The sequence below is a fragment of the Lepidochelys kempii genome, chromosome 24 (genome assembly GCF_965140265.1).
Source record: "Lepidochelys kempii isolate rLepKem1 chromosome 24, rLepKem1.hap2, whole genome shotgun sequence".
In the NCBI taxonomy this organism is placed as follows: Eukaryota; Metazoa; Chordata; order Testudines; family Cheloniidae; genus Lepidochelys; species Lepidochelys kempii.
This window is the reverse complement of record NC_133279.1, coordinates 14,629,555-14,643,469: the sequence shown is the minus strand read 5'-3', so window position 1 is coordinate 14,643,469 and position 13,915 is coordinate 14,629,555. Positions and strand designations below refer to the sequence as shown.

Sequence of the window (13,915 nt, the reverse complement as noted above, 5' to 3'; positions counted from 1 at the left end):
CACTAGAGTGAGTGGGCATCTAATCTCACTCCTGTGTGATTCAGTCCCTTGTCTGTTGCTTCCCTGCCCAGATAACAGAGACATAAAGGATCTGTGTGGAGCAGCTGGTGGGCGTATTTCTGCTTCCCCATACTGGGCCCTAATTCAAACTGGCCCCTCCCAGTCATTATGAGAGCTGCCCTGAGGGAGTTCTGTGTTATTCTTGTGACATCTCGCTGAGATGTGTCACTTGTAATGACATTCCCGGTGTCCTGTCACAGTTGAGCTAAGGTGTTAGGTGTTAGGTCAAACTCAAGGCAGCTCCCTGGGTCCCAGGCTCCCTGCAGACCCAGGCAGTGTTACTGAGTCAGGTACACTGAGGGAAGCTCCCCTCTCTCAGCGATGGGTTCAGGCTCTCTGCAGATTCAGGCTGCGTCACTGTGTTAGTTACACTCAGAGCAGCTCCCCCTTCTTGGAGCAATGGGCCAGGGGGATAAGGGGCATTTGCCACTGCATAAGCCCCCTGGGAGTGGTCAGGCCCCAGTGAGGGGTGGGGTCATAGTGAGGGGATGGAACTTTTTTTAGCAGAAGGAGTTGTTGCTTGCACATTCCTGCATCCAGCCCATATCTGATGGTCTAACTAGTGTGGTGCTTTTAGAAAGAGACGTCCATTTTCCAAGTGATGGAGAATCCACCCTGTCTCTAAGGATGTTGTCCCACTAGTTAATTGGATGACTTTGGGGTAGTTCTGGCCCTGCATTGTGCCTCAGTTTCCCCATCTGTACAGTGGGGATAATGACATAGCACTCCTTTGTACAGCACCTGGAGATCTACTCATGAACAACCAGGTATTATTACTAAGGTGTCCTCTAGGGTCAGGTTCCTTGGGTTGATGGGGAAACTCCAGGCCTGGCTGGCCTGGCCTTGACATGAGCAGAATGGACTCAGAGTTAGGGCTGGGCTGGAAATGTTTCTCCTATCCTGTGAGAATTTGCAAGATTGCAACATTGCCCCCCAAATTGGGCCAAAAAGTCAAATTTTCAACAAGCTTTTCAAACAAACACACTGGAAACCATTTCAGCTTGGGTCAACGGAAACGGTTTGCGGTGATTGTTTCGAAACGTGTTTTGATTTCAACTGTTTTCCATGGTTTTAGCCTTGTCTGTTTGTTTTCCGGCTCAATTAAATCCAAGTTCAAAAGGTAAAATTGTTTGGAGCCGAAAAACCCAACACTTCTTGTTTAGAAAAATGTCAAAACTGAGCCATTCGGTCTTTCCAAATCAGGAGGTTTGCCCCCAATCTCACTTTTAATGAACCAGTGGTCTTTTTTTTTTTTTTGCAGTGCAAAAAATCCCTCTCCAGCTGCCCCTTCTGCACCTCCTCCTGTGCCTGGCTGGCCCCGATGGCTTGTAGAATTGAAGAAGGAAGAGCATGTGACTTCTTCCTTCTTGGAAGGATTAAGAATGAAGACTGACACACCCTGTCACTAGCAGCAGCTTCCTGCTGCCTCAGGCAGGACTGAAATGAGATTGGAGCTGGTTCCTTAGGAGCTGCCTTGCACTAGGGCTGTTGCCTGACCCAAAGGGATTAATTTGCGGGGAAGGGCAGAACACAATTATCCGCCCTGCTCCTGCTCCCTGGGCCAATCCGCCCTTTACGCACAGCTCCTGGAGGCGTTGGGAGGTTCCTACCTGGAGATCTTGATATTGTGCGAGCCTCAGATTGGGGGGCAGATTTGACAGCCCAGATCTCTCTTGGCCGGCCAGGAAGTCATGTTATAAAGCTACACCGCTCCGGTCTCCGTCCACAGGTCACACGAGGCTGCTGACGCCAGAGCTGCAGGTAATTCGCAGGCCCAGCCCTCCTGGTTCGCTTCTCTTTTGTTCTGCTGCACGGGGGCCTCTTTCTGACCTGTCAGGGCATGTTTGAGCTACGATTGAAAATGACATGTGGGATCACGACACGCAGGGTGTTGATGATGTGGTTTTTGGGGGGAGGGGCTGGGTTTTCATCCAGGGGTGCCACTCACTTCTCGGTGTCGGATTCTCACCCTCTGGCATGAGCGCCGGGGCCGAATTGGAGTGACTCCACTGGCGGCAATGGGGCCGATTCCCCCTCGATGACCCCGAGTAAATCAGAAGTGACTCCACTGGTGTCAATGGGGCCAATTCCCCCTCGATGACCCGGAGTAAATCAGGAGTGACTCCAGTGGCGTCAATCTGGCCAATTCCTCTCTCACTCTCCCTGGTGTAAATCGGGAGTGACTCCATTGGTGTCAATGGGGCTGATTCCTCCCTCGCTGACCCGGTGTAAATCAGGAGTGACTCCATTGGCTTCAATGGGGCCAATTCCCCTTTCACTCACCCTGATGTAAATCAGGAGTGACTCCACTCGTGTCAAGCTGGCCAGTTCCCCTCTCACTCACCCAGTGTAAATCAGGAGTGACTCCATTGGCATCAATGGGGCCAATTCTGCTCTTGCTCGTGCTGGTGTAAAGTAGGAGTGACTCCACTGGTGTCAATGGGGCCAATTCCCCCTCGCTGACCCGGAGTAAATCAGGAGTGACTCCCCTGGTGTTTACGCCCACGAAGGGAGCGTGCCGCCCATTGGCGCCATGCACGCAGTCAGGCCTCGGGGTGGAGGGGGGGTCGACCAGACCTATAGCGTCCCTCACACTCTTTTCCCATTGGTCAGCGCTGAGACGCTCTGGCAGGAACCAATCAGAGCATGGGATTCCTTGAGGGTGGCAGGTCAGCAAAGGTGATGGGCGGGGCTCAGGGGGTGGAGCCTGCAGTGGGGAGTTTCTTATGGGCCAATTCTCTGGTAATGATTCCCTTTCCTTCCCCGCCAGCCCCTTGGCACACAGGGGCCTTCCCGGAGCCAGAAGCCCCCACCGGCATGGAGCAGTTGGGCATCACATTGCTGTTGGTGACTGCAGGTGGGTGTGTGTGTGTGTGTGTGTGTGACCCCCTACTGGAGGGGATGAGCCCTGCTCTCTCAGTGTGTGTATCTGCACACTCGTGTGCGTTCCTGCCTGTGTGCATGTGAGTGTTTGTCTCTGAGTGTGTGTGCGATTGTGTGCTTGGGCACGACTGTGTGTGTGTGTGTGTGTATGTGTGTGCAACCCTGTGTTTGTCTGTCTTTATCTCTGTGTGTGTTTCTCTGTGAGGGTATGTGTGGGTGATTGTGTGTGTGTTAACCGGTGAGTACATGGACGTGCGTGATTGTGTTTATCTGCAAGCATGTGCGAGTGTGAGCACGTGACTGTGTGTGCGTGTGAGTCTTTATCTGCAAGTGCTGTGCAAAGAAGACTGAGTGTGTATCTGCACGGTGGGGTGTGTTGCATATTCTGTTGGTGTGCTGTTGTTTATATGCAAATGTGTGGGGCTGGGTGCACATTGAATCACAGCAATGAGGGGCTGGATGGGACCTCAAGAGGTCATCTAGTCCATCCTCCCATGCTGTGGCAGGAACAAGTAAATCTAGACCAGCCCGGACAGGTGTTTGCCGGTTCTTAAAAACCTCCAGTGACGGGTCTTCCACAACCTACCTTGGAAATCGATTCCAGAGGTGAGAAAGTTGTTCCAAATATCTATCCTCAGCCTCCTTTGATGCAGATTTAGCTGTTTCCTTCTCATTCTTGGTTGACACAGAGAATAATGGATCCCCGTCCACGTTAGAACAGCCCTTACCGTATTTTCGGACTGCAGCGGTGCACAGTTGTGTTTGAATCTGTCAATGTGACTATTTTCAGAGTAACAGCCGTGTTAGTCTGTATTCGCAAAAAGAAAAGGAGGACTTGTGGCACCTTAGAGACTAACCAATTTATTAGAGCATAAGCTTTCGTGAGCTACAGCTCACTTCCTCAGATGCATATCGTGGAAACTGCAGCAGGCTTTATATATACACAGAGAATATGAAACAATACCTATTCCCACCCCACTGTCCTGCTGGTAATAGCTTATCTAAAGTGATTTCCAGCACAAATCCAGGTTTTCTCACCCTCCACCCCCCCACACAAATTCACTCTCCTGCTGGTGATAGCCCATCCAAAGTGACAACTCTTTACACAATGTGCATGACAATCAAGCTGGGCTATTTCCTGCATAAATCCAGGTTCTCACATCCCCCCCACCCCCATACACACACAAACTCACTCTCCTGCTGGTAATAGCTCATCCAAACTGACCACTCTTCAAGTTAAAATCCAAGTTAAACCAGAACATCTGGGGGGGGGGGGGGTAGGAAAAAACAAGAGGAAACAGGCTACCTTGCATAATGACTTAGCCACTCCAAGTCTCTATTTAAGCCTAAATTAATAGTATCCAATTTGCAAATGAATTCCAATTCAGCAGTTTCTCGCTGGAGTCTGGATTTGAAGTTTTTTTGTTTTAAGATAGCGACCTTCATGTCTGTGATCGCGTGACCAGAGAGATTGAAGTGTTCTCCGACTGGTTTATGAATGTTATAATTCTTGCCAGGTGTCCGGTTTTCGACCGGAACGCTCAGTTGAAAAGGGACCCTGGTAGCTCTGGTCAGAGCAGCTGACCAGGCCGTTAAAAGTCCGGTCAGCGGCACAGTGGGGTTACAGCAGGCTCCCTGCCTCCCGTGGCCCTGCGCAGCTCCTGGAAGCAGTGGCATGTTCCCCCCTCCAGTTCCTTTACATAGGGCCAGCCAGGGGGCTCCATGCGTTGTCTCCGCCCCAAGTGCCGGCTCTGCAGCTCCCATTGGCCAGGAACCATGGCCTGTGGGAGCTGCAGGGGCAGCACTTGTGGACGGGGCAGTGCGCACCGCCGCCTTGCCATGTCGCCATGTAGGAGCTGGAAGGGGGGCATGCCGCTGCTTCCAGGAGCTGCTTGAGGTAAGTGCTGCTGGAAGCCCGCACCCCTGACCCTTCTCCCGCGCCCCAACCCCCTGCCCCAGCCCTGATCTCCCTCCCACCCTCTAAACCCCTTGGTCCCAACCTGGAGTCCCCTCCTGCACCCCAACTCCTCATCCCCAGCCCCACCTGAATCTACACCCCCAGCCAGAGTCCTCACCCCCTCGCACACTCCAACCCCCTGCCCAAGCCTTGATTACTTTCCTGCTCTCCAAACCCCTGTGTCCAAGCCCGGAGCCCCCTCCTGCACCTCAAACCCCTCATCCCCAGCCCCACCCCAGAGTCTGCACCCCCAGCCAGAGCCCTCACCCCCTCCCGCACCCCAAGCCCCTGCCCCAGCCTGGTGAAAATGAGCCACTGAGTGATGGTGGGGAGAGCGAGTGACAGAGGGAGGGGGGGATGGAGTGGGGGGCGGCACCTTGGAGAAGGGTTGGTGCATTGGAGGAGGGGTGGGGCAGGAGTGTTGGGTTTTGTGCGAGTAGAATGTTGGCAACCCTAGTGTGTGGGAGGGTGTATTTCTCAGTGTGCACATCTGCAGGCTTGTGTGTGCACCAGTGGGTGTTTTTTCAAGGCCAGATGGGACCATTGTGATCATCTCGGTTGGCATCCTGTGTCACACGGGCCTGCAAACGGCTCCCAAATGATCCCTAGGCCGATCTTTTTGTAAAACGCCCCATCTTGATGTAAAAGTTGTCAGTGACGAAAAATCCTCAGGCAGTGGGTCCAGTGATTAATTATTCTCCCTGGTCAAAATGTACACTAATGTCTGGTCTGTGTGCACGGTTTTGTGAGAGACGGGGTGAGCATGGCTTTGCACTTGAAGCAGATGCCTGTGAAGCAAATAAGGAGTCCCCCCTTCGAGGTGATTTTCATTGCTAAAGATCAGTTGCAAATAGGAGCCAGGAAGGATGGCCCAGGGGTTAGCGCACAGGCCTGGGATGTGGGAGTCGTGGCTTTGATTCTTCCCCAACACAGATGTGGTGTGACCTCGGTTAAGTCACGTTGCTGCTCTGTGCCCCAGTTTCCTGTGTAGTAAGAAGAGGGCCTGAAACATAAGGCCTGGTATGAGGCCTGAACTAAAGTAGTGGTCAAAACGTTGGGGTCACCAATGTCGTCAGATGTTTGGCTGCGTGTGTGTGTTCCCTCCATATGCCGTCCCAGCCCTGCTCAGACAGCTGGCACAGCAGACCTCAAACGAACCACCTGATGACCACAAGATCGTTAAGGTGCGAAGGCACCAGGCCGGGGTTATTGCCAACAGAGCATGGGCCTAGCTCCATGGATCAATGTCTACAGTTATGCTAGCACGCGGATGACCATGACAATGGACCAGCTCAGTCAGTGGTGGGACTTTCCACTGCCCCCTCGGCTGGCCAAAGACACCCCCTCTGAGATGCATCTTTATACCCCGATACAGACAAGTCACCCATTGCCCCTGATGTCTTAGGGCGCCCTCTATTTCCTTGTACCTGTAGGTTCAATCAAAACACCTCTATCCATCATGTTGTCATCCTGACCTTATCCTTCAGATGGGTCAGGGTGTTCCCGTTATGTTTGGGGAGTGGTGTTCTGCTACCACCCTTCTGGAATGTGTTTGCCTGAGTATCCTGTGCTTAGCCCCTCTGAGGAATGTGTCTTTTTCCAACATCAGCACTGTACTTGCCAAATTCTGTGAGTGGGGCCTGCCTCTTGCTCACAACATAACTTTCCTTTACATCAGCAAAGTTTTGACTACTTTAGTTCCATCCTCAGGCCTCATACCAGGCCTCTGATACATGGCCTGATGTTTCAGGCCCTCTTCTTACTGGATCCCCTAGTGTACAAAGGGGACAATTGCCCTGCCCAGCCTTCCAGAGGTGGAGGTGAGGGTCACTGTGCTAAAGAGCGGGAGGCGCCCAGGGGCTGCGGTGATGGTCAGGTCAGAGACAGAAATGCCGGGGGACTGAGCTGGCTAACGGCGAGGGCACAGTTTGGTGAAGTTTTCTAATTTCCACTGGCTACACCTGGGGCACATTTGAATCAGACACTGAAGCAAGAGGAGGAGGGAGCTGGGGGACCCTGATCCTGAGCTGGGGCAAAGCAGGGTGGCGCTGCTGCATGACAGAACTTCCCCTCCCTCCCCAGTTGTGACCCCTTCTGCTTTGCCTCCCAGTGAGTGGCCAGAATGACCGGATCATCGGCGGCGCCCCCTGCAGGCCTCACTCCGTACCCTGGCAGGCCGCCCTCTTTGTGGGCTCCCAGCTCAACTGTGGAGGGACCTTGATTGCCAGAAACTGGGTGGTGACTGCAGCCCACTGCCACGTCAATTGGTGAGTGTGGGTTTGTGGGGGCGTCGGGTGAGGTGGAGGGTGTCGGGGAGAGGGTCTGTGTGTAGCTGAGTGGGTGTGTGATTGTAAGTGGGTGTGACGGTGTGGTTGTACGTGTTTTGGGAAGTGTATGTCTGATTGTGAATGGGTGTGAGAGTGCAGTTGTGCATGTGTGTGTGCGTGTGTTGGGTACGGCATGTGTGATTGTGAGTGGGTCTGAGAGCATGGTTGTGTATTTTGTGAATATGTTAGGGAGTGTGTATGTGTGTGATTGTGATTGAGCATTTGTGAATGGTTGGGGGGGGCATGTGTGACTGTGATTGGGAGAGTGCAGCTGTGCATTTGTGTGTTTGGGGAGAGCATGTGTGACTGTAAATTTAGGGGGGAAGAGTGTATACATGATTGTGTATATGTGTGTTTGTAAAAGGACGTTTCTGTGTCCATGGGATTGTTCCTGTGTTTGACCTCATAGCCAGGCCTAGTGATTTCTGCATCCAGCCCATATTGGATGGTTGAGCTAGCTCACCCTTAACTCCACCCCCGTGTGTGTGTGCCCTTAACTCCACTTTCAGAGATTCATGGATTCCATAGATTCATGCTCTACCCATCCAGTTTGGCTTCCTATATAGCCCAGGCCAGAGAACCTCTCCCAGGGATTCCAGCCCAACAACCAGTGCCCAGTTTCCACCATAGACTCCGTCCCCCACCCCACACTTTTCTCTACATGTGTCCATTTCTCTGCAGCCCCATCAGCGTGCGCCTGGGAGAGCACAACATCAAGCATCTGGATTGGACAGAGCAGCTGAGAGTCTCAGAGAAAACAATCCTCCACCCCCAGTATAACCCCACCAGCAAGGACAATGACATCATGCTCATCAAACTGCTCACCCCGGCGATCTTCAACAAAAACGTCCAGCCCCTGGAGCTACCTACCAGTTGCCCCTCCACGGGGGAGAAATGTGTGGTATCCGGATGGGGAACAACAAAAAGCCCTCAATGTACGGTAACACCAATGTTTAGGGGCGGTCTTAGCTTCAAGGGGGAAGAAGCCAGCAGGTCGGAAAAATGAGAAAAATATACATTACTAGAATTTTGAACATCCCCCCACATTTCTTCTTCTTTCTTGCCATGTCCCTATTTGCCTCAGCAACTTTTGTGGCCGTTTCCCCTGAAAACTTTCCCAGGAATGTATTTATTTATTTATTTTTCAGCAATCGATCATTCCTGAGGTTCCATTTAGAGCCATTGGGAAATTTGCCATCGAAATTTTATCTCCCCCCCCAACCTAAAATTGGGTAGCCGATGAGTGGAAATTTTCCATGGCACGGGGCTGCTTCCTGGGAAAAGTTTGATTTGTGGTTGAAAAAATGAGTGCTGAAAAACTTTTGCCAAAAACATTTTGGTTGGAAATTGGAGAAGACTTTGGCCAAAAATGAAAGGTTTTGACTAAAAATGAAAACAGATTTTGGCCAGAACCCAAAGAGGTTTTTCTGGTGGAAAGTTGTAGATTTTGGGGGTGAAAAAGGAAAAAATTTGGCGAAAAACAGAAAAAAGTTCGGAGATTCTGTATTTCTTTGAGGAAAAGATGAAATTCCACTCCCTCTCCATTTTCCAACTAGCAAGAGTTCGATTTTTGAAAGGTTGATCTAAGGTTAACGTGTGCCTCAGAGAGGTTCTAGGTGTGTCAATTGACCCCGGCCCTGGATCTAACCCTGTGTCCGTGGAGCTGTGTCCATTGACCCTGGCCCTGGGTCTAACTCTAAGACTTTTTCCCACTGACAAAACATCCATTGTGCTGTGTTGCTGTTTTTTGTAGTGTACTTTCCACCTGTTCTCCATTGTGGCAACATCTCCATTATCTCCCAGCAAAAGTGCCGCAGTATCTACCCTCGCTACTACACCGAGAACATGCTTTGTGCTGGGGTGCTGGAAGGGGGAATAGACTCGTGCCAGGTGAGGGGAAGGCAGAGCTGAGGGTGGGATTGGGGGGCTGGCCTGATGGTCCTACTGCCTTGGGGGCAGCTGGTGCAGGAATGGGACCAAGTGCGGGGAGAGAGAATGGGAGGAAGGTGAGACCAACTCCGATGGATTCTTGAGTGGTTTTCTATAGAGGCATCGTTTTCAAGGCCAGAACAGACCATTCTACCGACCTAGTGTGCCCAGGCTGGAAAACCTCCCCAGGGATTCCTGCATTCAGCCAATATCTAGGGGTCGAGCTAGAGCATCCGTAACGCCGCCTTGTAGTATGTTTGCTCTTAACTCTGCCCAATTCAGAGTTCTGATGTCTAAGAAGGATGATTAGATCAACTAGCATGCAAAATTTCACCCAAATACTCCTGTATTGAACCAAATTTGATGTACAAGGTTGCCTAGAGCTTTACTAAGATGCATGTTTATGTGAGCACCGTTTACTGTGCAATCAGATCGCTCTGTAGAATTGACCTGTTCTCTGCTGTCTGGTTATTGAGCCTCTCCACGGATCACATTTTTCCAGCCCAAGAGGGTTAGAAAGATGCTTTATTTTTTAAATCAGAACTGAGATTCTCCTACACTGACCAGGGCCATAATGGTCTCTGGCCATTCCGGAAGGGAAAAAATTCGTTTCTGCTCCAACCACATCTGAAAATTTTCATAATTTTTGGTCAATCAAAAAGTCAGAAAAAATAGCTTCGGGTCGAGGGCAAGGTTTCATTTTGAGAACATCAAAAATATTTGTAACTAGGGTTAGTTTTAAAAGGAAATTGTGAAAAGCAAAGTCATTGTGAGCCGGAAAATTACCAGATTTGGTTTTCAAACTGGAGAGACGACACATTCTGATGTTTCAGAAATGTTGGGTCAGTTTCTGTCCATCTGAAACAAATTTGGTGAAATCGAGGTGACGTCACAAAATGTTTCCATGTCACCAAACCGCTGCTTTTAACCGAAAGAAAGCTTTGTGCAAAAAATTTTGCCCAGCTGTCCTCCCATAGTCATAAACTCATGGAGGTTCAGGCTAGAAGAGATCACCAGACCATTTAGCCTCCTGTAGATCACGGGCCATCAGCACTGAAAACAACGACCAAACTGAGACCAAATTATTATAGCCAGGATCCTGTGACTCTGGGAGCTGGGGGTTTAAGAAAATCCTTAAATATCCTGAGACTCACCAGAGTTTGGCAAGTCTGGCGGTGAGCCCAGGAGTTCTCAGGAACCCAGGATAAAGAGCAGGAGTGAGTGGGTGCAATTATAGTGGGTGGGACTTGCTTATCTGATTGTTGCAGTAGAATCTGAGTAGCTAATGGGCAGACATGTCTTGACAGGGGAGGGTTGGAGGAACCCAGATTAGCCCGTCACAAAAACGATCCCATTGTGGCTGCAAAGACAAGAAGTTCTCTGAAATCTGCTGAGTGCTCTGCTTTAGACAATGGAAAGGATGCATAAACCTGGCCCCACCAAGAGTGTCCCGGCGGTGGGAGTGGGGGGGAGGCTTCCCATGACAAGAAAAGCCTGGATCTCCTCGTTCTTCCCCCATATCGGCAGCGTGGTCCGCACGTTAGAGAAGGGGAGTGTATGCGCTGTGGATCTGTGTTTCCCACTGTCCATAAATTTAAATAGAAGCGGAACAGCCACATTTCCTTCCTCCGCCCCACTCCCTCAAACTGGGTTTGAAAATCCCAGCCCCACCTGCTGTGGCAAGTGACTGCCCTGCTCTGTGCCTCAGTTTCCCCACCTGGGGTATAATAAAAATGCCCGCTTCTCCCATGGCTAGAATCAGTGTGTCAGGGAGTCAGGACACCTTCATTCTATTCTCAGATCCTGCTGGGAGACCTTGGCCAAATCACTTCTCCCCACTCTGTGCCTCAGTTTCCCCCTCTGCATAATGGAGAATAAGGGAAAATCACAAGCTCCGCCCATGCAAGTAGCCATCAAGTGACTTAGACAAAGGTGCTGGATTAGAAATCAGGACACCGGGGTTCTGTTGCCACCAGGTGACCTTCTCCTTGCCTCAGTCCCTCCCCCCGACTTTGTCTGCTTAGACTGTGCTTTTTTTTGGAAAGGGGCGGGGGCAGGGAATTAAACCCCAGGCTCCCAGAACCCAAGCTGGCACCTTAACCGTTGGACTCTCTTTCCTAGCCAGTTAGTGGAAACCTAAACGAAAGGCATTTTTGAAAAACATTGGCCTGTGGTTTTAAAGTGGTAGCAAGAATCCAGTCAGTGGGAGGGGCTGGGGATTGTCATAATCAGGAATGAAGCAGAAGAGGGAGACAGAGCAGCTTTCGAGGATAACACCATTTCCTTTATTAGAACAGAGCTCCTTGTTCAGTGTCAGAAGAAAGTGACTATGCACAGTGCAGGTGAACACAGAATGGCTCGCAGCCCCCCTCTAGTGGCTGCTGCATTGGTTCCTGGTGCCCCCGTCACCTTTAACGAGCTATTTCCCGCCGAGATGCAGAGCCCTTGGGACTGCGCTGTTCCTGAAGTTCTCCATCTAGTGGCAGACAAGACTGATACCGCCCATGCTTTCGTTCCCTAGCTGTGCAATCGCTTTGGGGGTCTGCCGATGGGGCTCGGAAGAAGCTATTCACGTGCAACCCTGTGCATTTGCATCACAGCAGGGAGGGGAATTTTGCTCCTGGCTGTTGCTGAAAGCTTCAGGGCCTCTGTTCAGCCACAAAGAAGAATGAAAGTTGCTGAAGGGAAGAGCCATTTGGTGGGTCGTACAACACCCAGGACGTGTTACATACTCTTGAGTGCCACCTATTGGCACCTTTCGCCTTGACGAGCTATTTGCTAGGGCTGGTTGGAAATTTTCCACAGAAATGGTGAAAGTGGGTTTTTGACTAAACTAAGCTTATGGTGAAAAGCGTCTGCTGTCCACAAACATTTAAATTTTTTGGTGACAAACCAAATGCCAGAGAAACAAAAATCTGGAAGGGCCACTGTGATGCTTCATAGGAGTTATAGTTCAGGCAGCACATGTCCCCGTTCTCTATAGGCTGGACTCCCCAGCCAGACAACATCACCTGTCATGCACCACAACCTAGGACTTCCATGATGCACTACCTCCCATCTCCAAGAGGGGAGACCGTGGTGCATCATGGGTGGTGTAGTCCAACCTATAGAGGAGAACGTGAGATACCTAAAGTACAATTTCCATGAAGCATCACAGGTTTAAAACAACCAGTCAAAACTTCTTCACACAACGCACCGTCAGCCTGTGGAACTGGTCCCCAGGGGGTGTTGTGAAGGCTAAAAAATGAACTGGGTTAAAAAAAGATAACTTCCGGAGAAGTTCATGGAGAATACGTCCATCAGTGGCTATTAGTCAAGATGGTCATGGATGCAACTCCATGCTCTGTGTGTCCCTCAGCCTCTGAGTGCCAGAAGATGGGACTGGACAGCAGGGAATGGCTCACTCAATAATTGCCCTGTTCTGTTCATTCCCTCTTAAGCATCTGGCACCAGCCACTGTCAGAAGAAAGGATACTGGGCTATATGAACTGTTGGCCATTCTTATGTTCTTTACAGATGGAACTGCAGTAGTTTTCAGGCAGTTAGTTTTTCACCAAATTTTCACAGCGAGCAGATACTTTTCACCAAAATTTACGTTAGTCAAAACCCCAATTTCCCACCGAAAAGTGGTTTCTATGGAAAATGTCCTTAGCATATAGTTCGTCAAGGCAAACGGTGCCAATAGGTGGTGCTTAAGAGTATGTAATATGTGTCCTGGGTGTTCTAAGACCAGTCAAATGCGTTGTGCTACAAATGACTTCCCCTGCATATTGCTTCCCATCAGCCGAACATCATTTTCGAGTTGAAATATTTCAGTTGGGGCCAAACTATTTTGGCATTTGAATTTTCAACAAAGAAAATCAAAAAGTTGGGTGGAAGACGTGGGCAAAAGTGAAATTTGTTATCATTTTCGTTGATCGTTTCTACTGGAAAAGACCCCCTTTTTGGGTGCGCTCTGCTCTGTACCCATATACAAAGGCAGAGAACTCTTGTCACGGCATTGTAGGTTCGATAATGTTGCTGGTGAGGTGCATTCTTGCCTGTCGTTCTTGGCTATGATGTAGTGTTGTCTTGTCTCCTTCTAGGGAGATTCCGGGGGACCCCTAGTCTGCAATGGGAAATTCCAGGGTATTGTGTCTTGGGGGAGCCAGACATGCGCACTGTCCAACAAACCAGGTGTCTACGTCACCGTCTGTAGATACGTCAGCTGGATCCACGAGACCATGAACAACAACTGATCCTTGGTTCCTCAGGACACCGACAACTCCCTCTCCTACCTGCGCTGCCGCATAGGGTCCATACAGTGCCGTTGCAGGCACATTAGCTAGATTGTCCCTCCTGGCTCTGTGCACAGATGTTAAATAATAAAGGCCCTCTGCTGTTGGGAGCGGTTAGTTCACAGAAGCTCCACATTATTTCATGCCTTGTTCTTAGTGTAACACCATGCCCTGGAAGTGTAACCATTCACTGCAGCATCTGGGCACCTCACAGTTGCCAATGTCTTTATCCTCACACACCCATTTGAGGCAAAGCAGGGCTATTCTCCCCATTATATAGCTGGGGAAACTGAGGCATGGAGCAGCTAAGTGATTTGTTCATGCTCACACAGGAAGTCTGTAACAGAGCTGTTATAAATATAAAGGGAAGGGTAACAACCTTTATGTGTGCAGTAATATAAAATCCCTCTTGGCCAGAGATGCAGAATCCCCTTACCTGTAAGGGGTTAATCAGTTCAATTAACCTAGTTGGCACCTGACCA

General features: G+C 50.3%; 1 protein-coding gene across 1 annotated transcript; it reads left to right on the top strand.

Moving 5' to 3' along the window:
* Window positions 1–1,582: 1,582 nt before the first annotated feature.
* LOC140902559 (trypsin-like) lies at window positions 1,583–13,640 on the top strand. The gene is made up of 6 exons (XM_073322760.1): window positions 1,583–1,821; window positions 2,831–2,917; window positions 7,011–7,167; window positions 7,909–8,162; window positions 8,981–9,117; window positions 13,242–13,640. The coding sequence occupies exons 2-6, from the start codon at window positions 2,878–2,880 to the stop codon at window positions 13,392–13,394; spliced, it is 741 nt and encodes a 246-aa protein (XP_073178861.1). The 5' UTR covers window positions 1,583–1,821; window positions 2,831–2,877; the 3' UTR covers window positions 13,395–13,640.
* The last annotated feature ends 275 nt before the right edge of the window (window positions 13,641–13,915 follow it).

Coding starts and splice junctions, on each gene's coding strand:
- LOC140902559 (XM_073322760.1), top strand. CDS start 2,878: ATGGAGCAGTTGGGCATCACATTGCTGTTGGTGACTGCAG. Junction 8,163..8,980: donor AACAACAAAAAGCCCTCAAT/GTACGGTAACAC, acceptor TGTTTTTTGTAG/TGTACTTTCCACCTGTTCTC. Junction 9,118..13,241: donor GGGGAATAGACTCGTGCCAG/GTGAGGGGAAGG, acceptor GTCTCCTTCTAG/GGAGATTCCGGGGGACCCCT.